The sequence below is a fragment of the Leuciscus leuciscus genome, assembly GCF_965113295.1.
Source record: "Leuciscus leuciscus genome assembly, chromosome: 9".
NCBI classification, from domain to species: Eukaryota; Metazoa; Chordata; class Actinopteri; order Cypriniformes; family Leuciscidae; genus Leuciscus; species Leuciscus leuciscus.
The window spans coordinates 7,238,495-7,263,028 of NC_138733.1; the positions used below are offsets into that span (position 1 = coordinate 7,238,495).

General features: G+C 36.4%; 2 protein-coding genes and 1 long non-coding RNA gene across 8 annotated transcripts in view; 2 read left to right on the forward strand and 1 right to left on the reverse strand.

Moving 5' to 3' along the window:
• Positions 1–24,534, forward strand: part of LOC309506454 — a 189,227-nt gene that overhangs the window by 109,605 nt on the left and 55,088 nt on the right. The window lies entirely within an intron of this gene.
• On the reverse strand, positions 10,632–13,588 carry LOC309506334 (uncharacterized protein). 2 transcript variants are annotated; one of them, XM_082180194.1, is made up of 2 exons: positions 13,526–13,588; positions 10,632–12,222 (listed from the first exon to the last, which is right to left on the reverse strand). In XM_082180194.1, the coding sequence occupies exons 1-2, from the start codon at positions 13,566–13,568 to the stop codon at positions 11,144–11,146; spliced, it is 1,122 nt and encodes a 373-aa protein (XP_082036320.1). In that variant the 5' UTR covers positions 13,569–13,588; the 3' UTR covers positions 10,632–11,143. The 2 variants fall into 2 exon arrangements, with proteins under 2 accessions (XP_082036320.1, XP_082036321.1); XM_082180195.1 differs by lacking the exon at positions 13,526–13,588 and adding an exon at positions 13,425–13,493 and having other exon boundaries at positions 10,634–12,222.
• The window catches only part of LOC309506325 (uncharacterized protein), a 28,986-nt gene continuing 23,444 nt past the window's right edge, over positions 18,993–24,534 (forward strand). For 2 of the 5 annotated variants that reach the window (XR_014208702.1, XM_082180158.1), the window contains exon 1: positions 19,111–19,234. Coding sequence is in view for 1 of the 5 variants with exons in the window: in XM_082180158.1 (XP_082036284.1) it covers positions 19,150–19,234 (85 nt within the window). In the remaining 4 variants the exon portion in view is untranslated. Of the gene's footprint in view, positions 19,235–24,534 lie in introns of all 5 variants that reach the window. The other 3 variants (XM_082180157.1, XM_082180155.1, XM_082180156.1) reach the window with 3 other exon arrangements.

Consider the following 24,534-nt stretch of genomic DNA (forward strand, 5'->3'; position numbering starts at 1 on the left):
ATATGACAATATTTAAAGCTCAATGGCATTTGAAGACAATGACTTACAGTCATAAAACCAATTGTACACTGTTCACCCAGGTCTCATGTATGATGCACACCTTTTAGATTTTTGATATTTATGACAATAAACTGCTAAATCATATGCAAATATTGCTATGTATTTCACTACTGTATACACAAAATGATCGGTACAGAGGAAAGGAGGGACGAGGATTATGCTTGTGACAGGAGAGATGAGGCTGGAGACAGGAACAAAACTGCAGATGAAGATGAGGATGATGATGAGACAGACCTGGGAAAATGGAGGAAAACAAGACCAGGTCCAAAGAGTTTTGTAGTGGCCATAAAAACAAAAACCTGGAAAAAAATAAAGCCACATGCAGGCCTAACTCAGTTACAACAGCCCTGGACAGATGTCTTGTATGAAGCATTCACAAAAGTAAATCCCTGCTGTGTACTGGCATTTAAGTATCAGCATGTAAAATGCAGGAAGAGTCGTAAAAAAAGAGCACCTGATTTCAAGGCACTTGCCATCTGTATTTTTGAAGATTGCTCAGCAAAATACTGATTTTCCATTCAAACAAAGCCCAAACCATGCCAGAAGCATATTGATATCCATGTTTTACGAATTGGTGAAGTGACCCACAAAAAAAAATATTTAAAATTCAGAAATGCCAAATTCACCAAAAGAGGAAAAATTGCTGCAGCATTAGAAAAAGGAGTAAGCCAGCACTACTATAAATCACTGAGAAACACACCACCAGATGAGCTCTTGGCTGGCAACATCTCCAGATGCCTTTCTATGGATGACTTAAGAGTCATATCTAGTGAAGTCAGGAAAAGCACCAGACTCCACGATGATGTTATCATGGAGATGATGCTCTGTCAGAAGATACTGAAGGAGTGCAGTGGTACTGCCTCTCAAGTGGCAGGCTATATCCAACACTTACAAGTGGACCCATTTGGTGTCCATTTGTACACAGATTGTGGTCTACGAATACTGGCAGATCATTTAAAAAACTCACCCCAGTCACATTGCATCTAGATGCTACAGGCAGTGTCATGTCACGCATCCCCAACCAAACCAAAAGGATTCTCTGTTATGCTCTTGTTCTCCCTGGAAAGGGAAAAGATAAGCCACCCCTTACTGTGTCTGAGTTCATATCAAATGAGCACTCCATAGCAACTCTCACGTTTTGGCAGATGGAAACACTGAGACAACTGGGCCAGATAACGACACGGAAGGTCCACCAGGTTGAGACCGATTTTAGCTGGGCACTCATTGGTAGTGTCCTCCTGGTCTTCAATAAAGAAAGTGTCTCATCCTACTTAAACAGAGCACATTTAATTGTCAGCCAAAAAGTGAAAAGTGCAGATGCTTTCAATTTCACAGTGCTCCATCTTTGTTCTTCTCATATAATAAAGGCTGTAACTCAAGGATTTTCTAAGAAAACTGGCGAGTATGCTGTAAAGGAATATGCCACCTATTGTTTTGGCCTTCTTCTTAACATCACCACTCTACAAGAAGCACTTAACCACTTTAAGGATATGGCTATGTTGGCTCATGTCAGCAAACAAGTCCAATGCAGTTATGGCAGCAAAGAACACACTGGACCAAAAAATCCTGAAGTCCAAACCTACTACTATGGATGAAACACTTCCACCATACGCAGAAGACATGGAGAGGAGCAGCAACATCAAGACAATATGTGGCAAATCTCCCTTCACACATTTATTCAATGGTGTTCTAGAGAAGATCAGGTGCACACAGACAGAGAGTGGCACAAATAATGAATTCTACTGCCCAGGGATCATCATGAGCAACTACATGGGCATTTTCCCCCTTTGGAGTGGCATGTTGCTTGGGGACCTGAGCAGATTCTCCAAAGAGAGTACAAAAGAAATAAAAACAAGGGAGACAAATTGCCATGTGGAGCAGTGGTTCTCAATAGTGAAGAATCACATATTACACCGAGAGAGGTTCCTGCGTCCAGCTGATTTCATTACAAAGATGTTTAACTCTCTGCAAGGAAGGTATACACAACATCAGATGATGCATAATCTTGGTAGTCTGTACCAAGTTGCATCACCAAAGCATCAGACCATTGACCAACAAGAGGAGCAATGGGCCAAAAGATCCCTATCTGAAAGCAAAACATCATTCAAAGTATTTTGATCCACCAGAAGTAGTGCCACAACCAAAAAGAAGAAAAACTAAGCAAACTTTTGAGGGTCAGTCAGAGGTCACATCAGCCCAGGTATTGTGAAATTCTCAATCATACCATAAAGCTTTTGTTTATATTAAAGGTGCATTGCGCAAGTCTCTGAGTTTTTGCAGAACTATGCCCCCTCTGGCGGCAAGCGAAACTGCAGCCAGAAGTGTGCACGCTCACGGACAAAAGTTTTCTTTTTTTTATCTTACGTGGAGTTTGCGTTGGTGTTTGAAATGAACTACAAGCCGGTCTCTTAGAATCCCTCTTCTACGGAGAATGGCGGCGAATACACAAACCTGCCAGACAGCCAGGTGAGCGTGAACGCGCATGACGTCACGCCCAGTCTAAAATTCCGGCCCGAATCCCTCTTATTTATTTTACTTTACAGGATTATAGAGACAATCTCAGTGATCAGAGAAGGGCTCATTCAGCCCATCAGGCAATTGTTTAAGCATGTATGGGTTAGAAAACGGGTATTTTTAACATGAAAAAGTTGCTTAATGCACCTTTAACTCAAAACACCTTTAATATTGTCTATCTATCTATCTATCTATCTATCTATCTATCTATCTATCAGATTATGCATAATCTTGCATCTCCAGAGCAACAGACCATTGACCAGCTAAACGAGAAATTGGCTAAGAGGCCCCTATCTGAAAAATCAGATTTTGATCCAGCGGAAGTGCCACAAGCTAAAAGAAGCAAAACTAAGCAAACTTCAGAGGGTCAGTCAGAGGTCACATCAGCCCAGGTACTATGAAATTCTCAATCATGCCATAAAGCTTTTGTTCATATTACAGTTTTTCTCAGTCACTTTGGTGCATTTCTCACATCACTATTTACATTTGCACAACAGTGAATGCAGTTCTCAAAACAATTAGTACAAACTGCAAAACCTAGTTGATAACCTGCAAAAGCGTGTCACTTGCTCAAAATGGAGATAGCTCATTCCTCAAAAGCAAGTATTCATGTCAATGAAAGTGTCAGTGTCATCAAGATGAAAAGTCCTGACTCCGTTGTTTATGAACAAGATAGTCAAATGGCTTTGTCATGTTTTCATTATGACAGTTTACTCTGTAAATGTTTTCCAATGCAAACAAGTCAGATCTTGGTGATACTACCTGAAAATGCTCAAGACAGCACTATATACTATTTGCACAGCCATTTGAAAAATACAGTAAAGTTACACATTACTGTATTTAGTGAGGTAACACTGAAGACACTGAATATGTATGTTTCACATTTTTAGGCTACTGCATATGCTCTTTGCAATTCTAATTTGTTCACAGCATTGTGCAAAAGAAAAAATACACCCTTATTTACAACAAACATAAACTCCCTTTGGGTAGAGCTGTGCACAACTGGAAACAATATTGCAGTACATATTGGAACTGAACATACAACATACATACTGTAATCATTCATGCACACCCAGACGTTCCTCTCTGTCTGGCCACATAATTTCATCTACATCACAGCAAATATCATCTCTTGCTCAATTGCAAATTGTTCAATTTAGGAGACATTTTCAGAAAAAAAAAAAAGATTAAAAAAAAAAAGTGTAAAATTAGCTTGACAGATTTTGACAACATTTTTGTATGTAATGATGACTCAAGAAATGAAATGAGGACTATTAGTTTTATATGGAATGACTATTCAGCATTCACAAGTATAGTTAATTTTGACTGACATGACATAAGCAAATGATAATGTTATAAAACAGAAGAGAGTTGTATGAAAGCAATTGATGCATGTCCAAAAGCATTTGCAATTTGTTGGAAGGAATGAGAAACTGCTACTATGATGTGCACAAATGACTAAATGTTGTGGAGGTTGAACTAACTGTTGTGCAAATGTAAATAGTGATGTGAGAAATGCACCAAAACGACTGAGAAAAACTGTAACTCAAAACACTGATCTATCATCAGATGAAAAGATCAGTGAAACATTTTCTTTAAATTGTATTTTTTTTTTAATTGCAATTAAAGATCGAAATTTAGAAAGAAATTAAGAATGAAAAATTTGTTCATACTCGTTTGTAATTTATTAAAAAGACACAAGCAAGTGTGGATCTTTAATTTTTTTTTTTTTTTATAAAACTTGCGTACACTACAGTAACTCAGTATTTATTTTACAAATATCCCATTTCAGGTCAGAGCTCTGTGGTCTAAGAAAGCATGTGAGATAGTTGTTGCCATCATACAGTCAAAAGACAAAAAAAAAGGTCTTACATCCTCCATCATTCAGAAATGAAAACACTCCAGCCACACAAATGGCTGATGGGGGAGGTAAGAAAAAAATTATTCATATCTTTGGGAAATGCTTTGCAACTGAAAAATTATCTGTGAACATACAGGATATAGAAATTTAAAGATGACAATGTTATCAATATCAATTAATCACTGAATGAAGAAACTATCCTTTTTTTTTTTGATCTTAGACAATCCAATGCTATTGGCATTTGTTAGTTAATAACAGTGACCAGGGACATAGAATTAGATCACTACACAGCAAATGTAATAATTAATGACGAAAGAGAGAAAGTACGGAGAAACATTCTCTCAAAGGTAAACCTAATCTTTATCTTTTATTATCTTTAATAATTTAAAAATTAAGACAGTTATAAAACAATGAAATGTATCAATGAAATTTCAGGTGGACTTTTATGACTATGAGGGAATTATAAGTTTCCTGAATGTCGACGAGAATCATTGGATGTTTTTGGTGAATACATTTTATGGTCCTTTTTTAATACATTATGATTAGACATAGTTACTCTATTCTAGAGGATGTTCATAATTCAGATGAATTCAGATGAGCCAAGACTTCAAATACCAGCCATCAAAATTCAAATATAAACAAACAAAGGCTGTGTCTACACCACACACAAGAGTCTGGATTGATTGGATGGATGGATGGATGGATATAGTTTCATGTATGAAATTTGGTTAACTATTTAGTTATCTATCTGTTAATTATCTATTATCTATTTAGTTTCATCTTTTTTTTTATCTTGCACAGTATCTCCACGCAGCATCCAGCCAGGTGTTTGTGCTAGACCCAAAGGGACATGATGAAGAAGCAAAATCCATGCACGCGGCCAGTCAATTTCGGTTCGATTTTTGCTTGTTATATACTGTAGAGCTTTCACACTGCACGCGGATGCAGTCCGGCAATGCGTTCCAGTTGCGGTGGGTATACAGCAGTGCAGAGATCGTCTATTTCTGCTGTGCTGCACGCGCTGAATTAAAGTGACAGCGCATGGTTCGTGGTCAAAATGAACACAGATTGACATGAAAATGTAGTAATTTCATCATAAATGCATTTAATTAAATAAAATGTAGTTATCTCACCATAAATGCATTTAATTAAATACTACTATTTTTCATAGTCATCTTTTTTTCACCTTAAGACCGGGGTAAAGCAAGGAAAACTACAATTTACCTCAACAAGGCGACATAATGAACAACACTCGTCTCATTCGTGGAGGTGGAAAAACAAGTTCTCTGTGACATGCAAGATTTATTGTATAAAGATTTAAATTATGCAAAAGAAAAGGTCATTTTAAGTTTTAATTTAAAATGTATGCTATTTTAATATAAGTAGCCTACTACATGGTTACATATTTTACCACTTGCTTGAGCAACTTAATATATAATCTATATAGAAGTAATGCATTGAATAATACGTTTAAATAGTTTTTAAACGTGAATATGTCTATTAAAGAGTGTATATGTGTACAAAGAGAATCGCAATGCTGACAAAACTTTTATTAAATAAAAGTTGCTGATAACTTCTGGATTTGAAATACAAATAGTGAGTAAATGTGTTTGTGGTACAGCCGCGGATCAGTTACGCACTGCAACAGCACTATACTGTGAAAGCACTATAGCGCGTGCTGCTCCTGCACTGCAACACACACCGCATACACACTGCAAACGGACTATGCGTGAAAAGGGCATTACATCTTTTATCCTTTCCCTGACCATGTGACTTTGACCCAAATGTGAGACATTCAAGCTGACCAATCATTTAATTACAACTTCCCCCACCGTACTAAAGGTGTGACAATTCATCTACCCCCAAAGTACAAACATCTTGGCCTACAGGCCTTGATCACTATCAAGTATCTATCTCTGTGCCTTCGGGAACTCCAAACAGTCCTTGTGGTAGAAAGAGGGGGTGGACAACGGTAAAGCAAACATCTTTGTTCATTTCAAATATCTTGGATTATTCTCAATCCTACAGTAGTATTTGAGCTTTACATAGCAGACGCGTATCGAACATTTAACAACAACATTTCATAAATACAATATAATGAAAACAAACATTTTATAAAATTCAACTTAGAATACAAAGAAACATGTGAAGTAGTGCGATATTTCGGACGCAGTCCTGGTCTTCATTCACCATTACTGGTCTACTGGTTTTAGCTGTAAATCCTCTTACAGTAAATGGTGGAGAGAGTCGTCAACAGTGAAGAATCAAGAACGGACACCAAACTATTTGTTCCTCAGTATCTTCATGTTTTATTCTGGATGGTTCTGGATCTCTCATGTCTTTAAAAGACGACTGTAACATCATCTTACAACATTTTCTATGATAGAGAATGCTTTTTTTATGTTTGAAACTCTTCCCACACTGAGTACACTGGTACGGCATATCTCCAATATGAACTCGCTGATGTTCTTTCAGGTTTCCAGAATGAGAAAAACTCTGGTCACAGGATGAGCACTTGTAAGGTCTTTCTCCAGTATGAGTTTTTTGGTGCTGTCTCAGTTGGTCAGCTCTAGTAAAGCTCTTCCCACAGTCACAACACACATGATCTCTCACTTCATCATGTGTTTTCTGATGCTGCTTACAATGATCCAGCCGTGAAAAACTCTTTCCACAGAGAGAACACACATAAGGCTTCTCGTCTGAATGAACTCTCTGATGTCTTTTTAGATCTGATGATGAAATAAACTTTTTACCACACTGATCACAGCTAAATGGTTTCTCTCCAGAGTGACAGAGAAGATGTTTACTGAGAGCTGTTGTCCGATTGAAACTCTTTCCACACTGAGTGCATGTATACGGTTTCTCTCCAGTGTGAATTCTCATGTGTTTGTTAAGGTCTCCTTTTCGTGTGAAACTCTTTCCACACTGAGTGCAGGTGTGCGTCTTTTTGGATTTTGTTCGAGTTTTAAAGTTGTGACATTCTTCTTCCACTTCATTCAGTTCATATCTTTGCTGTTTCACTTCCATCCAATCTAAAATAACAAAAAACATTATATGGTTAAAATAAGCTCAAAAGAACTCTGATTTAATAGCAGAAAGCAACAGAAATGGGAGATTAATTTATTACAACTGCTATCCACCTTTTTCCTATACGCCCCATGACAGTATGCGTGAATTGTGGCTGTAACTTCCATTAAATTGTAAACAATCAGCGAAAGGTTTGCTCTATGAATGCAATAAGCATTTACAAAAACTGGGTACAATGAGATTACATTACTCTACTCGCCCTTCATCAATCGAACATTTAAAAGCCAATTTAACAGTATAAAAGCATTAACAAATTACTCCAACAGACCATGAATAACCCCAAAAGTAAGCAGCTAAATAAATGATCACGATAAGATAATGTTTCTTTTCATTCGGTATCTATAAATATATATATATATAAAATATAACCTTTTTTAAACAAAGACCAGTAGAAAAAAGGTTTGAATGTAAGCACTGTATTTTTAATTTACCCAATTTATTAAAGGTAACCGACAAGTAGGCTAATTTTAGTTTTAACAGTCAAACACAAAATGAAATTTAACCAAACAACATCTTTATTGTATGTTATGAAGATTCACTTTTTGCTTGTCTCCTGAGGCCACAAGAGGACGCAATGAGCAAAATGTCAATATAATGCATTAAATTGCTTATTTAACCCTTGTGTGGTGTTCATATTTTTGTTACTCAGCCAGTGTTGGTGGGTCTGGTGGACCCGCTGCATTTTTGGGTTTTTAATTCAACACAATCAAAAATGTTATGTTAAAATACTCAACAGATGTTTACTTCATCCCAATTACAAGCAATATAAACAGCATATATGGTCAATATTTTCTCTTTACCTTTGTTAGATCACATTTAAGAATTGCAACCTCGTGTGGGAATGGCAGGAGTAGAAGCACAAAACTCACTCTTGCACTCTTTCACACTTACACACAATCTCTCTCTCACACGCACGCACACACACACTCATGCAGACACATACACACACCCACAACACACACACAGACACACGCAAAACACACACCCACACATACACATGCACATACACACACACACACACACTCACTTGGATATGTGGTGTATGGTCACTCTCCATAGGCATAATGGTTTTTCTAATGTACAAACTGTATAATCTATCCCCCTACACTAACCCTACCACTAAACCTACCAATCACAGAAAACTTTTGGCATTTTTTGAATTTCAAAAAACACCATTTAGTATGTTTTAGTATGAGGACACAGATGTCGTCATAAACCATGTTTACGTTGTAATACCCATGTCATTATACACATTTGTGTCCTCATAAACCATATACAAGAACATACACACACTAACAGCAGGCCCTGACAGGAGGAGGACAGAGTAAAGGTACACAGGACCTACAATTTCCACACTTTTATTAGCCCCGGGTCCAGTGGACCCGAATATCCTGTGTGTAATATAAATGTGTAGGGGGGGGGGGGGGGGGGGGGTGTACAGTGTGTTTTCATTAAAAATGTGTTCTGATATATATTCCTCACAGAAAATGAGCCAAGGCCAATGAGTCTCAGTTTGAAAAAATAATTAATTGTATCATTTTTCTTTTGCTAAAAAATGAAAACGGGTCCAACAGACCCGAACACCATACAAGGGTTAAAGCAATGAGATGACATGCTTGCCTACTAAAATAGTGCATAAAGTTTAAACTAACATTTATAAATCAAATATAATTTTGTAAATAACGTAAACAATTACGAACAAAACAGCATTTATGCATAGCTTTAATTAATATAAAGAGCCAAAGCACCAACAGTTAAAAACATATTAGATGCAGTGGAATGAAATAACCTAATTTATTATAATCTAAATATATATGTAACATATGTTGTCTTGATCAGAAATGTTCATTAACTGGAACACTGGGTGTTAGCCTAATATTTCAAAGTGATTTTGTCATTAGACAGTACATATGCTTTAGAAACATTTGAAAGTGGAAAGAGGAGAACATTACATTTAAAAGCATCCGTGTGAAATAATCAGGATTGCCATCGATACTCTTAATGTACCAAAAACCGAGCGTTACATTACTATCCTGACGTCTGAAAATAGAAGATGAAGAAAATGTTACTGCTCATTCAGTCAAAATGACGGATAAGGATTATGTGTAGAGCAACCTTATAATTTGAAACGATTTGTTTCAGCAGAACTTTCCCAAACCGGAAGTGCCACCCATAAAACGCATTAGGATCGGATGATGTTATGATCTTTTAGATGCATTTCTGTATCATTTACCGTCCATATCCTGCTTACCACTTCACTGCTACCAAAGTAATCATAATGAAGAATCAAGAATGGACACCAACCTGTTTGTTCCTCAGTATCTTCATGTTTTATTCTGTGTGATTCTGGACCACTCATGTCTTCAATCTCCTCCTTAGTAAACTCCATCTTTGAGCACTTAAACACTAGTCTAACTAATCTAACACATGTAGATTAGGAACATCTCTTACATGCAGAATGAAATATACGGCATCCGACGAAAATAGCCCGCAATGGTCTTTTATCTCAATCTGATTACCATTAACAACGTTCATCTCGAACTGGTCGCGGTTCTGTCTCTTCTGCGCATGCTCAGTTAGTGCGTGCAATGTTGTCATGGCTTCTTAAAGGGGCCGCACAAATAAATCACATCGCTGCACTAGTAAGCGATTAATACACTATCATCATACAAATCAGGCAAGCTAGTCACCTCTACTCTACGTTTAAAATTAAAATTGTTTTTCTGCTTTACATCCTAATTAGGGTGTCTTCATGTTACAGGTATAGTTGCTACTCATACACAATATTATTTTACTTTGTATTATTCCAGTTTTAATAAAAAATACAAGAAAACTTATTTTTTAAATCTTTGATCATTGAAAAAAGTGAACACAAAACAAATCAGCTTTCAGGGTTCCAGACAGAGTGAAACTGTTGTCACGATAGATATGTTTCCATCCAAAGTTGCGAATTTAACTAACAAAATTGTTATATCGCATAAAAACATTTGCGAATAAAAACAAAGTTTCCATCCAGCTAGGCGAAGAGAATAAATCCATCCCTACCTGATAAACTAGGGGCAAATATCACTAAGAAAAATTTAATTTGCTGCAGTAGGAGAGGCCACAGTGGGTCTGTTTTCATATACATTCCCAAAAATGCACATACAAATAAGTGGATGGAAACATAGCCACTATTAACATTTGCATGGTCTTTCTCCAGTGTGAATGTTCTGGTGCACATTAGAGTCATCACCTTTATTTCTACAGCTTTTTATACAGGATTGTTTTAAAACAGGTTCACATTGATAAACAGGCAAATAAGGGGGAAATCATGGACTTCCATAGTAGAAAAAAAAAAAAAAAAAAACTATGGAAGTCAATGGTGCCCCAGAACTGTTCAGTTTCCCACACTCTTCAAAATATCTTCCTTTGTGTTCAACAGAACATAGAAACTTGTACAGGTTTGGAACAACTTGAAGGTGAGTAAATGATGACAGCATTTTTGTTTTTGGGTGAACTGTCCCTTTAAGATCCCTTTATAGCTTCAGAGGATGTGTTGCAAACTTTTTATAAACAACTTAATATGGTCTAAATTATTTTGTCAAATTACTTTTCTGTAGTGCACACTAAACTCTTTCATCAATATGTCAACTTTCGACAATGCTTTTTAATATGAACCGTTAGACTGCTTGGGTGGCTGAATCTCCTCCCACACTGAGTGCACTGAGGTTTCTCTCCGGTGTGATTTCTTTGGTGCAATTTCAGCTGGAAAGATGTAGTGAAGCTCCTTCCACAGTCCAAACACACATGATCTTTCTCACCGGTGTGTGTTTTCTGGTGCAGTTTAAAACCGTCCAGCCGTGAAAAACTCTTTCCACAGAGAGAACACACATAAGGCTTCTCATCTGAATGAACTTTCAGGTGTGACTTTAGATGTGGTGATGAAATAAAATCTTTACCACACTGATCACACTTGAATGGTCTTTCTCCAGAGTGAATGCGCAGATGATGAGTGAGAGTTGATGCACCGGTGAAACTCTTTCCACACTGAGTGCATGTATACGGTTTCTCTCCAGTGTGAATTCTCATGTGTTTGCGAAGGTGTCCTTTTTGTTTGAATCTCTTTCCACATTGAGGACAGGTGTGCGGTTTCTCTCCAGTGTGAACTCTTAAGTGAGCCTCAAGTTTACTTCTATGTGTGAAGCTCTTTCCACACTCCGGGCAAGGGAAAAGTGTTTCTCCATGGTGAATTTGTATGTGACTATTAAGGTGTTCCTTTACTTCAAAAGTCTTTTCACAGTGACGGCATGAGTGCAGGTTCTCATGAACTCTTAGGTGTCTCTTAAGTCTGTTACTAAGTATGAAACTCTTTCCACATTGAGGACAGGTGTACGGTTTCTCTCCAGTATGAACTCTCAAGTGAACCTGAAGTTTGCTTCTATGTGCGAAAGTCTTTCCACACTGCGGGCAAGTGAAAGGAGTTTCTACAGGGTTAATTTTTATATGACTATTAAGGCGTTTGTTTACTTCAAAACTCTTTTCACAGTGACGGTGTGTGAAAGACTTTTTTGTTTTTGTTCTTCGAGTTATTTTTCTGGAGACCTTTTCTTCAGTCTCTGAGAGATTAAGAGATTCTCCTCCGGTTGAAAGACTCTGAGGTTTCTGACACTCCTCCACTACATTCAGTTCTTCACTTTCCTCTTTCACCTCCATCAGATCTACAAAAAATAACATATGATTGAAAATCAAATCAAGAGAGAGAAGAGTTCTGGATAACTGTGCAAATGATGATTTTTGTGTGATGCAAAGGTTTAAAAGACCATATCTATGAAAAAGAAAAATAAGAAGAAGAAAAGAAAAGAAAAATGAATATATGTTTGTATAACTATATCAATATTCCCTGTTTTAGATAGTCTTATGTTTTTTTTGTCAGTAATTATTTTGTAAAATCACCCTTGCACAAATTGAGGCCTTAAAATTGTCTTAAATGAGAGCAGAAAGTCTTAAATTCATAAAGTCATGGCATTAAATCTTGCATGCATTGCAAAACAAACAACAACAACAACAAAAAAAAAAAATCTTCCTCAATATTTTGTCCTATTTTTCTATACAAATAATATCTAAACATCTTTAAACTGAGATTTACTTGAGATGCAAATGTAAAATGAAGTCTTAAACAAAATGAAGTGAGTTTATGCTTAAAACAAGAACACATATGTCTCTCAGAGTTATGAAAGTTTCCTTTTGAAATAAGTTAATTATCTGAGGCCATTGGCAGATATTTGGTCTTGTTTTAATCATAAACTCACTTACTTTTGATCAATTTCACAGAAATCAAGACTTTCTGTATCTGCAGTGAATGCATCTTGATTTAAGAATATTTATACATTTGCACTTGGAAAACAAGAAAAAATACCAGAAGTGTGATCAGAAGATACAGTAAAATATATTTTAATATTCTAGATTTTGAGAGCCGAGGTATTGAAGCTACTTTTGTTTTTTAAAATGAATTTTTTATGAATATCAACATGTTAAAAATGTTGGAAGTGGTGTTTTCAAACTCGGAAGTGTTGCTAATAACTTCTTTACTTGGTCATAAAAAGGTCTTAAATTAATTTCGTAAAACCTGCAGAAGCACTAAAACTAATTTTCTTGTCTTTCATTAAATCTCATTTTATTCTAGGCTACATTTAGCCTAAAAAATATTTCACTCACATGAATACAAACCAAAACAAATAGACACTGGAAATAAATATAAAAAAATCTGCATTATACAAACATTGTTTGTCTCCATTAAACAATTACCTAAACTTTTTCATTGTATATTAACGTAATGAATGTTGTAGAATTAATTAAGAACACAGATTCATCTGCAATAGAATAATATTATAGGGAATTTAAGTTAACTAAACATGTTTACCGTTAAAAATAAATCATCCAGACATACAGCCATCGCATATATTAGTCATTTTAAGAAGATACGTCAGTTACAACAGTCACAAACAAAGAAATGAAACTCACACGAAAATCCGCCGTGAAGCAGCCCTCGTACTGTCGTAAACATCTGCCGTAACGCGCCTGATGGTGTCGCGTCGAGCAGGAAAAGTGTTACTCGCTTGTCTTCCTCTAGGTGGCGCTGAATGACCCTGAAAGCCTAAACGCCACGGAGACGCGTTCGGGTCATAGACAAATAAAGCTTCAAAAAAGTGTTTAAAAAAAACAAACAAAAAACACATCACACAAATACTTCCGAAAATAGCAAGTTCATTATCAACTAATGAACAAAGCACATTACCACTGCACCACTCAATTTAAGAAATATTCAAAGAAACTCCACAAGAATAGATGTGAATTCAGAAAGGGAATCAGATCTAAGTAACAATTGGAATACAATAGGAGGAATTATAAATTGGGAAGTATTAAATAAATGGGTAACACTTTAGAATAATGGTCTGTATTTAATAATGCAGGAAGTAATCCAGGACTAATGAGTAGGCTAGTAGCAGCAGTTACTACATTAACACTTCACCTATGAACTAGCTATATGAACTAAATTAATAACTTTTACAACAAAAATTAAACATCACTGAGCTTGGACTTGGAAGTTGGACTGTGACACTATTTTCTTCTGGAAACAAACTTTGTTGCATTATTTTGCTGTTATCTCTGTAAAGCTGCTTTGAAACAATCTGTATTGTAAAAAGCGCTATATAAATAAAGTTAACTTGACTTGGCTACTATTAACTAATATAGAAACAAGCTTAACTAATCAGTCAGTAATATCAAATTTATGAGATAGTTCTTTATTAGGTAATCAATAATCACTTAATGAGATTGGCCTAATAACTATTAAATAACTGACAAATTATAAAGAACATCATGTGTCTAAGACGTAATCAGTCATAATTTTTCCTCTGAATATAGTCATAAAATGCATCACTAATTACTCAAGTGTAACAGGAACTACTTGTGATCTGGACCGTTATTTTAAAGTGAAATAATCTCACTTGCTGAGTGACTATACTTGAGTAATTAGTGATGAATTTTATGACTACATTGACAATAAAAAAAAAAAGACAATTTCTAACGTCTCAGACACGTTAATGTTGTGATTAGTAATTAACAGTACATTAACACTTCAGCTACTATTAACTAATTTGGAAACAAGCTTAACTAATCAATAAGTAATATCGAATTTAGGACTAAGATAGTTCCTTATTAGGTAATCAATAACTGAATGAGATTGGCATCATTAAGATCTAATAGGTAATTATTACAAATTAATGTAATAAACAAACAAAAAAATACTAGTTAATTAGTCCTGTATTATATTCCTGCATAGTTACTTATTAATGACTAGTTAATGTTACCAAGAAAAGGTTGGTAGTGATCGTTTTCCTATAGTAAAATTGTAAATAATGAGATAGGAAGGAGGGAAAAATGGAAGTTTGAGAAAGCTAATTGTGAAAAATGCAAAATAATGAGTGAGGATGGAATGAAAATGATCAAGATTAACGAAGGGAAAGATACTGAAAGGATAAATATAGAACTATTTTCAGTGATACAGAATGCTGCAAGAGAATGTATTCCAAAAAAACTAAAGAGAAAATCGTTCTATTGAACAATAGCAATCAGAAAGAAAAGGAAAGCATTTAAAATACTGAAGAAAACACATAGCTGTGAACATGTGATAATATATAACATAAAAAAGCAGAAACAAGGAAAATGATAAGGGGAAGTAAAGAGAGAGTTTTGGAGAAGAAAAAATAATTTCTTCATTTTGTGGTAAAAGTGCTCCAGTTGAGGAAATGTGGAGCATGATTAAAAAGATGAGTGGACTTAGGAAAGAATATGAATATCCCGTGTTAAGTATGGGAGAAGAAAATGCAATAAGTGACAAAGAGAAAGCAGAAATGAGTTTTTAAAAATAAATAGCTCAGATAACTTGACAAAGGAGAGTAAGGAAATTAGGGAGAAGCTGCTAAGAAACAATCATGTATAATTGAAAGGAAGAGGGCAATTATTGGATTTTCCTTTTTCATTTCCTGGATTAAAAAATAAAATAAAAATGAAGGTAACAGCTCAAGACGAGCTGAAATAAGTTATTTAATGTTAAAAAAGTTAAGTGAAGAATCACTTGGAATACTATTAAAGTTCTATAACAGAAGATGGGAAGAAGGGATTTGACCTCAGAGTTGGAAGGAAGCTTTAATTACTCCTATAAAGAAACCAGCCAGGTAATGATCCAAATGTAAATTACAGACCAAAATGAACTACACATTTGTGTAAATTAATGGAAAAAATGATCACTGGCCGGCTATCATTTGGAGAAAATTAAGTTATTTTCTCCGTATCAAAGTGGATTTAGATGCGGACGGGGAACAGTGGATTCAGTAGTGAGTTTGGAATCGGATATAAGGAAAGCCTTGACAAATGAAGAAGCAGTTGCAGTTTTCTTTGTTATTGAAAAGGATTATGGTATGTTATGGAAGGAAGGTTTGCTAATAAAATTAGAACAGATTGGAATAGGTTATATAATTGGATTAAATAATTTTTAATAGAAAGAAATATAAAAGTGAAGAAAGGAGAGTATATATCAGAAAAAGGTTTGATTGAGAATGGGATAATGTCATTCTCAAATAATGTTAGATTGGGATAATGTTATAGGGATAATGTCATAAGTCCATTATTATTTATTATTATGATTAATGATGAATTTGCAACAGTAGATATGAATAAAGGAAAATCGTTGTTTGCAGATGATGGAGCCCTTTGGATTAGAGAAAGAAATGTGGATTATATTGTTAATAAAAATGTTGGGAATAAAATCATGTCGGGAAATGGCCTTATAAATGGGAATTTAAATGATCTGTAGAGAAAACCACATTTATTTTCTTTACAAATAAAAAGGTAAGCAGGAATATACATCTAGAATTATATAATGAGGAATTAGAACAAGTTAAAGTGATATGATTTCCTGGAATGTGGTTTGATATGAACATTACATTGAGGACTCACATAAATACGATGGGATTGGGTCTCAATAAATCATTGTTTGGTTGTGGTAAGATCCATAGAGGTATTGATTATCAGATCATATCTGAGATGATTGAGATATCTTACAGGATTATATGATTGGTGTGGAGTCAGATAAATAGTGGAACATGTATTAATACAGTGTAAAATATCCTGATCCATAACCCACAGTAGATGGCGGTAATGCTCTATTTAAGAATGCAAGCCTCCAATAAAAAGAAGAAGAGGAAGATGATGAAGAAGATCGCAGTGCTGAACGTTTTAAGACCATGCAGTTCAAGTTCATAATAATCGACGAGGCTAGCCTATATTAGAGTTTGAATGAAGGACGCTTGTGGAGTATTTTCGCTGGATGCTATTTCCACTCTACATACACGTAAGAGATGTTTCTTTCTCTCTCAAAAATATCTGTTTATATAGTAACGTTACGGTGGCGCATTGCTGCCACATATATTATTTTCCCACTCAATTATATCGTAATAACGAGAGGTTAGATCGTGTTAACTACATATTTTCTCGTAATAACGATATGTTATGTCGTTAAAATGACATATAACATAGACAATTTGGGGATACGCAATAAAACAATAATAATGTTTATTACTACCACCCACCCACTCACTTTGAGTTTAATCGCTGTCATAGGCTAATTATGAGGGGTCCTTGGAAAATGTTCTACCTTATAAGCGGTCCATGGCCCCACAAAGTTTGAGAAAGTTTGGTTTAGATGAAGTAGGCTATCTGTGAACTGTACCAGTAAATCACAACAATCTCTTTAATGGGCCCTGCCATTGATACCTGGCAGTGGAAGGTATTTTACATATGCTTTTTTCTTCTCCTGTAAAGTGAGATAAAGGCACGATATGCTATATAAATTCTCAAATGTGGATTAAGGCATATTACAAGTCACTGTACAAAACATGTCCTTATTATGAGAAAATATGTTGTTTTAAAGTGAAAAATATTTCATTTTAACAAAAGATCTCCTTATCATGAGAAAATATGTCGTTTTAATGACATAATATCCAGTTATTACGAGAAAATATTTCATTTTAAAGATGCATTAATTTAATGTTAAAAAGGTTAAAGGTGCATTGCGCAACTTTTCATGTTAAAAATACCCGTTTTCTAACCCATACATGCTTAAACAATTGCCTGATGGGCTGAATGAGCCCTTCTCTGATCACTGAGATTGTCTCTATAATCCTGTAAAGTAAAATAAATAAGAGGGATTCGGGCCGGAATTTTAGACTGGGCGTGACGTCATGCGCGTTCACGGCACGCTCACCTGGCTGTCTGGCAGGTTTGTGTATTCGCCGCCATTCTCCGTAGAAGATGGATTCTAAGAGACCGGCTTGTAGTTCATTTCAAACACCAACGCAAACTCCACGCAAGATAAAAAAAAGAAAACTTTTGTCCGTGAGCGTGCACACTTCTGGCTGCAGTTTCACTTGAGGTGCATTAAGCAAGTCTCTGAGTTTTTGCAGAACTATGCCCCCTTCTGGCGACACGCGAAACTGCAACCAGAGTTGTGCACGCGGTTACGTGGAGTTTGCGTTGGGGTTTGGGATGAACTAGAAGCCGGTCTCTTTGAATCCATCTTCTACTTTTGCAAAAGTCGCTTGAGTTGTCTTCGCTGATGCGGATAATGGCGGCGAATACACATACCTGCCAGACATAGCCAGGTGAGCGTGAACGCGCATGACGTCACGCCCAGTCGATTCCGTCCCGAATCCCTCTTATTTATTTTACTTTACAGGATTATAGAGACAATCTCAGTGATCAGAGAAGGGCTCATTCAGCCCATCAGGCAATTGTTTAAGCATGTATGGGTTAGAAAAACGGGTATTTTTAACATGAAAAGTTGCTTAATGCACCTTTAACGTCATAACATCTAGTTATTATGAGAAAAGATGTAGTTAAAAGGACAAAACATCTCATTATTACAAGAAAATATGTTGTTAAAACGGCATAACATCTCGTTATTACGAGAAAAGATGTTTTAACGACATAACATCTTGTTTATTACGACATAATTGAGTGGAAAAATAATATATGTGGCAGCAATGCACAACCATAATATTGTGTAAGAAATCATGGGCGACACCGTCTTGCAAACACTTTCACCGAAAGAATCGACTCAAAAGAACAATGCTTCGATTCGATGATTCAGTCGATAGAAATACGGGACATACAACTGCTAAAATGTTCCCATTGAAAGCGTTTCTACGTTTAGTTGAAATGTTAATTTAAGAATTTAATATATGTCGATTACAGATGCTGTATATTGTTTCTTATAGGCCTGTTTTATATGATAATACTAGTATACAAACTTGTCAAAACAGGAAATATGCTCACTTACTAACGTAATTAAAGTAGTTCATTATATATTTAGTAACTTGTTTTTGACTTTTTCCAGATCTGGTCCTGTGGGCGTCAGTATCACACAGTGATCACAGTTCACACATGCAATGAGGCCCCTCCCACAACAATTCACAAATAAAAACAAATTTTTAATTTCACATCATATTCAATATCATATTGAGAATATAACATCATCCTACAAAAGAAAGGACAAACTCCAGCTGAAATCTGTGTGACTGTTAAAGATGGAGTTTATTAAAGAGGAGATTGAAGACATGAAAGATCCAGAACCATCCAGAGTAAAACATGAAGATACTGAGCAACAAACAGGTTGGTGTCCATTCTTGATGCTTCTTTGTTGACTGTTGTGAAAAATTAAGGTAAAAAAGCTTAAGTTCAACACATTAGATGATAAATGATACAGTAAAGGCATCTAAATGGTCAAAGGGTCATTCCATGTCAATTCAACCGAATTTCAGAAACTCCCCTGGTGCAAATTTTTTATGTTAATATTTTTTTCTGAAGAAAGACAAACAAAAATACTGATGAGAGGCAAAATATTAAATGTCACAGATGTATATTTACTGAGTGTCTAGGGGGAATATAAAAAAGGGCATAATAAAATAAAATAAAGATGGGTAGTGGTAATGGAATCCCAGCAACGGCTCACTCCGGTCGATAAACAAATACTCAAAACTAAGCAGAAAAAGTATTACAATGATTAAAGAATAACAAGTGAAATGGAGAGAATCTCTTCAGGGTGTCCAAAGGCCAAAATAACAGACAAAACAAATATAAAAAGAAAAGAGGAGAAATTAAATAACCTAATCCAATAACAAAATAAAATAAAATACATTTAACTTGCCTAACTCGCTCACAGAAAACAGAGCTCAAAAGGGTTTTAAAAATAAGAAGGAGGACACCCCTACGCTCCGCAATCATAGGATGTTTTGTTAGACATAAGTGAACGTGTTCAGATGTTACAATGGATAACACGAGTGCCAGCAGCGTCCTTATAACGACCGCATCATTATTTTATTTTTATACAGAGATTGGTAGGTCTATTAGTAAAATCTGTTGACTTTAGCAATCTTTGTTGGATTTTAGCTAATCCAGCTCAAGCATATAATGAGCAGTAGGTGCGTCGCATATTTGCTTTTCACTTCTGAGCCGAGCGGTTCTACTGTCCCTGCTCTGCAATCTTATCTGAGCGTGTTTACTCTATAAAAAAAAAGAAAGAAGAAAAGAAAACTAGTCTGCTTCTTCAAGACAATGCCTGGTTCGACGCACTATCGTCCTGTTTGTGTATCCGCGGTCATTCCCTTGTGCGCTTCGACACCAGAGAGAGCAGTTTCCTGAAAGAGCATACACTGTTTGACACTGCGTCTTTTTCAAGATGTCATTCAAACTGTGTGTTTCTGGGTGCGGTCGTTTCCTATCCTCATTTGACGGTCACTGTTTCACATGCCTGGGCTTAAGCGTGCTGAGACTGCGTTCGTGGGTGGTTCATGTTCTCTCACGAAGGCATGACCACATCAGCACGGTGTTCGTCTCACCTTTCTCGTAAAGGCTTGAGCTGCTCAGCGTGCCGTTGAGCTGCTGGCTGACAGCGCGGGTTGTCACGGCAAACCAGCACGCGCCGTTCGGCGCTCTTGGTGCACGGTCGAGACTCAAATAGGGGTGTAACAATGTATCGATGCCACACGTAAAATCGATATTACCTTTATTATTATTATACTTTTATTTTGACACTCTTCACATCTTCATGTAACGCCCGTTTACGCATTTCCGCCAAAGCACGCATTTTCGTTTACTCACCATACTGTCTGCCGGTGTGTCTTTGTAACATTAATCTCCTCAGCTGAAATAGACGACTGACAAGATTGACTGAACCCTAAACACTTTTTGTCACAAAAGCCAGTATTGTCCACTGTGTCTGTCAGGGTTCTGTCTCTTCTGTCTACTGTAGTTTATTTCTTGGTTTTGTGACAGAGCTCCGAAACTCCTGTTTTGTCTTGTCTTTGTCTGATCATGCGGTTTTGAGCATTCTCGAGCCGTGCGCTTATGTGCGGGGCGTGTTCTTTGGATCCCGGCACTTCTGTCTAGTTTGGCTTTGGCTCTGTGTCGGTATTCAGACACTCATGCTCAATTCATTTGTATTCTTCTGTTCTGAGCGCACAGGATGAGCTTATGCTCATTCTCCTGCACTCTGTCTTGTCGTGTGAGCGTGCGGTTTCGAGTTCGCCCGGGCTGCACTAGGCCTGTCGCGATAATTAAATAACCGTCTGATCGTGATTATTTGATCTAACCACGATTGTTTTAGACAACCGCGATTATTGCGCTCTTTTATAGGCCTTCGGCACAAGGGGGAGTCATGGACCAAAAGAAATAGACAAGCACTAATTAAGTTTTCCAGCAATATATTCAAAGTCATCTGGAGCCATTCTATAGCTTAATGTGAGGGACAGAAATATATTTACATCGTTAAATTAAAGAAAATTCAATTCACAGAAACTCGTCTTCCCTCCTCTGCAGCTGTCAATCATTCTCTGTTCAGCATTCAAACAGCGCGCCTAGTCTGGTTACGACAGGAAACACTCACTAATATGATATATTTACGTTATAATACTTGATCTGTAGAAAAAGGGCTGTGGATTTGCATAAAATTATTTTATTTTGCTTTAGTTAATTGTTGTTTCTAAATGACTCGCTACCGTGTGCCTGTTAGATCACATACAGCACAAGGACTAGGCTATCAATTGGCATCAAACGCACAATAACTGGAATTTAAAATTGTGAAGAAACGATTTGTTAGCTCGACATTTCTTTGCTTTGTGCAGTGAAGTTTTAAATTCGTATTGTGACCCTATGTTACTTTGAGCACATCATTCTGCACCCGCGAAATGCATAGGTGCTTTGTGCCGCTCTGTTTTGAAGTGTTTCATATTTTCGTGTTTTTTTGCACTGTAAGATTATTAAAAGCCTAACTTGTTCTGTTCTGTCATATATATCATATCTTGTTGCCCCATTAAAAAGCTGCCATAATACATTTAAAATAATTTAATTGTATATTATTTGTGTGTAGTGTGTGTGTGTGTGTGTATATATATATATATATATATATATATATATATATATATATATATACACTACCGTTCAAAAGTTTGGGGTCAGTAAGATTTTTTTAATGTTTTTAAGTAATATTGTGAAATATTATGACAATTTAAAATGACTGTTTTCTATTTTAATATATTTTAAACTGTAATTTATTCCTGTGATCAAAGCTGAATTTTCAGCATCATTACTCCAGTCTTCCGTGTCACATGATCCTTCAGAAATCATTCTAATATGATGATTTGATGCTCAAGAAACATTCATTATCATTATCAATGTTGATATATATGGTTCTTTACATTCATATATAAATAATGTAATTAATACATTAATTAATTTTATAAGAGAACTAATAGTTTTTATCAACATGTTTAGATTTCATAAAATGACGGTGCTGATTTTTTCAAGAATTACTTTTGCTGCTGATTAAAGGAGAACTCCGGTGAATTTTTAAGTTAATCTTGATCGTTAAACCTTTGTGAGTACTGTCTATAGAAAAAAAAAAACGAACCGGATCGGTGCTTGCAACACGGAGCTGTTACAGTTAATGCCCAGAGCTCCCATTCAGCTAAAACGGCAGTTCTGGGGGCATAAACCTAAAGAGTGTCTTTGTGCCTCTTAACAGACACAAAATGCAATTAAAATGTCTGTCCAACATGAACAGGGCCCTTACATGACAACAAGATGCGTTTAGCAACTTAGCCATTGTTTAAACTCACCTAAATAGTGTTTTAGACAGCTAGCTGTAGTCTCGCGCTGAAGTCCCGTGGGAACTCAGTTGTAGCCGGAAAAAGTGCGTGTGATTTTTTTTTTTTTTTTTTTTTCCCCAAACCACTTCAGGGGAAATCCCGCCCTGCAGCTGATTCTAAGGTTTTCATTGGTCATGTCAATCGTCACTGTAACCTAAACCAATTAAATCAGCTGCAGGGCGGGATTTCCGCTGAAGTGGTTTGGGGAAAAAAATCGCGCGTGGGAGGAGCGTCGTGTTGCGGCTACAACTGAGTTCCCACGGGACTTCAGCGCGAGACTACAGCTAGCCGTCTAAAATGCGATTCAGTTCGCCTGGCATCCGCCCAAGATCAGGGGTGTCCACTTCACCTCCGTGCTGAACGAGGTTGCTCCTGTATTGACAGCAGAAATCGCAGTCCTACTGGTGAAAGACGCAATAGATCCAGTCCCTCCAAGACTGGCTTTTATAGCCCGTGCGTCATTGTATCCAAGAAAGGTGGTGGGTTTCGACCAATCTTGGACCTGGGAGTCTTGAACCGCACCTTACACAGGCTCCCGTTCAAAATTGTTGACACAGAAATGCATCGTCGTATGCATCTGTCCCCGAGAATGGTTTGCAGCGATCGAACTGAAGGATGCGTACTTTCATTTCATCCTCCCGCGACACAGACCGTTCCCTATAAAGTCCTTCCCTTCAGGCTGTACCTCAGCCAGTTGGGGCTTCGGGTCACCTGGAAAAAGAGCAAACTTGCCCCCGTGCAGAGGCTTGTTGCCCTGGGTTAACATTGAATGTAGGAAATTGATGAAGGATAGAGATCAGCTCCTTAAAAAATTATTGAATTCTGGTCTTATTACTGATCGATATAAATATACTTCTATGAGGAATAAAGTAATAAAGACTTTACGAAAGGCCAAAGCCAGTTTTTTTTTTAGTTTTTTTATGAACATTATTGAGGGGATCAAAAGGGGTTGGGAAAAAATCTGGCAAACCATTAATAAATTAGCTGGAAAACAAAAGAACATGGATAAAAGTTTTGAACTTAAAATTAACAATATTTTAGTAAAGGATTCTTTAACTATAGCTACTAATTTTAATACACATTTTATAAATTCAGATGATGAATTATACCAGCTTTTTACCACAAAGGACATTACTTAGAGGCTTATTATTGATGCATTAGAAAACTCAAAAGCAAAGGAGGCAATGGGCTTGATACAAATTTTAAAAAAGCTAATAAAGATTCTTTAGTACGCCCAATAACACACATTGTAAATTTGTCCTTTAGGCAAGCAGCAAGGTGGCTACAGGAGACAGGGGCGTAGCACAAGATCCTGGGCCCTATGCATAGGCAGTCCTGATGGGCCCCCATGTTCCTCAACCCCCGATAATTTGTCGTGTGTGCATGTCTACACACATTTCAAACCTCCTTTCCCAACATTCTCTAGCCTACTTTACTGTGGTTACTAAGGTTAAGGTTAAAGGTATAGCGGAGGATCTTTCCAAATTTTAGATAAGACCCGCCCTCTCCACTTTTTGAAAAGTTTGATTGATTCACCAGAATGATTGACAATTAGGAGGACCAATAGTATAGGTTACCCACCAGGAAGTAAAACATCCTCCGCTATACCTTTAAGCTTAAAATGATATTACAATATTTTTTTGTATAACACCCAATGTAGGCTATAAAATTGCTAATTTTAGATATTATAGCCTATTAATTTAAAATTAAACAGGTTTCAATTTAGGCTATTATAATGATGTGTTCAATACAAACAGCATTGTTAGT

Excerpts from the sequence above, each read along its gene's own strand:
- LOC309506334 (XM_082180194.1), bottom strand. The coding sequence starts at position 13,568 with ATGTTTACGACAGTACGAGGGCTGCTTCACGGCGGATTTTCGT. Across the intron at positions 12,223-13,525 it reads GCTTCACGGCGGATTTTCGT|ATCTGATGGAGGTGAAAGAG; the intron begins GTGAGTTTCATT and ends TATTTTTTGTAG.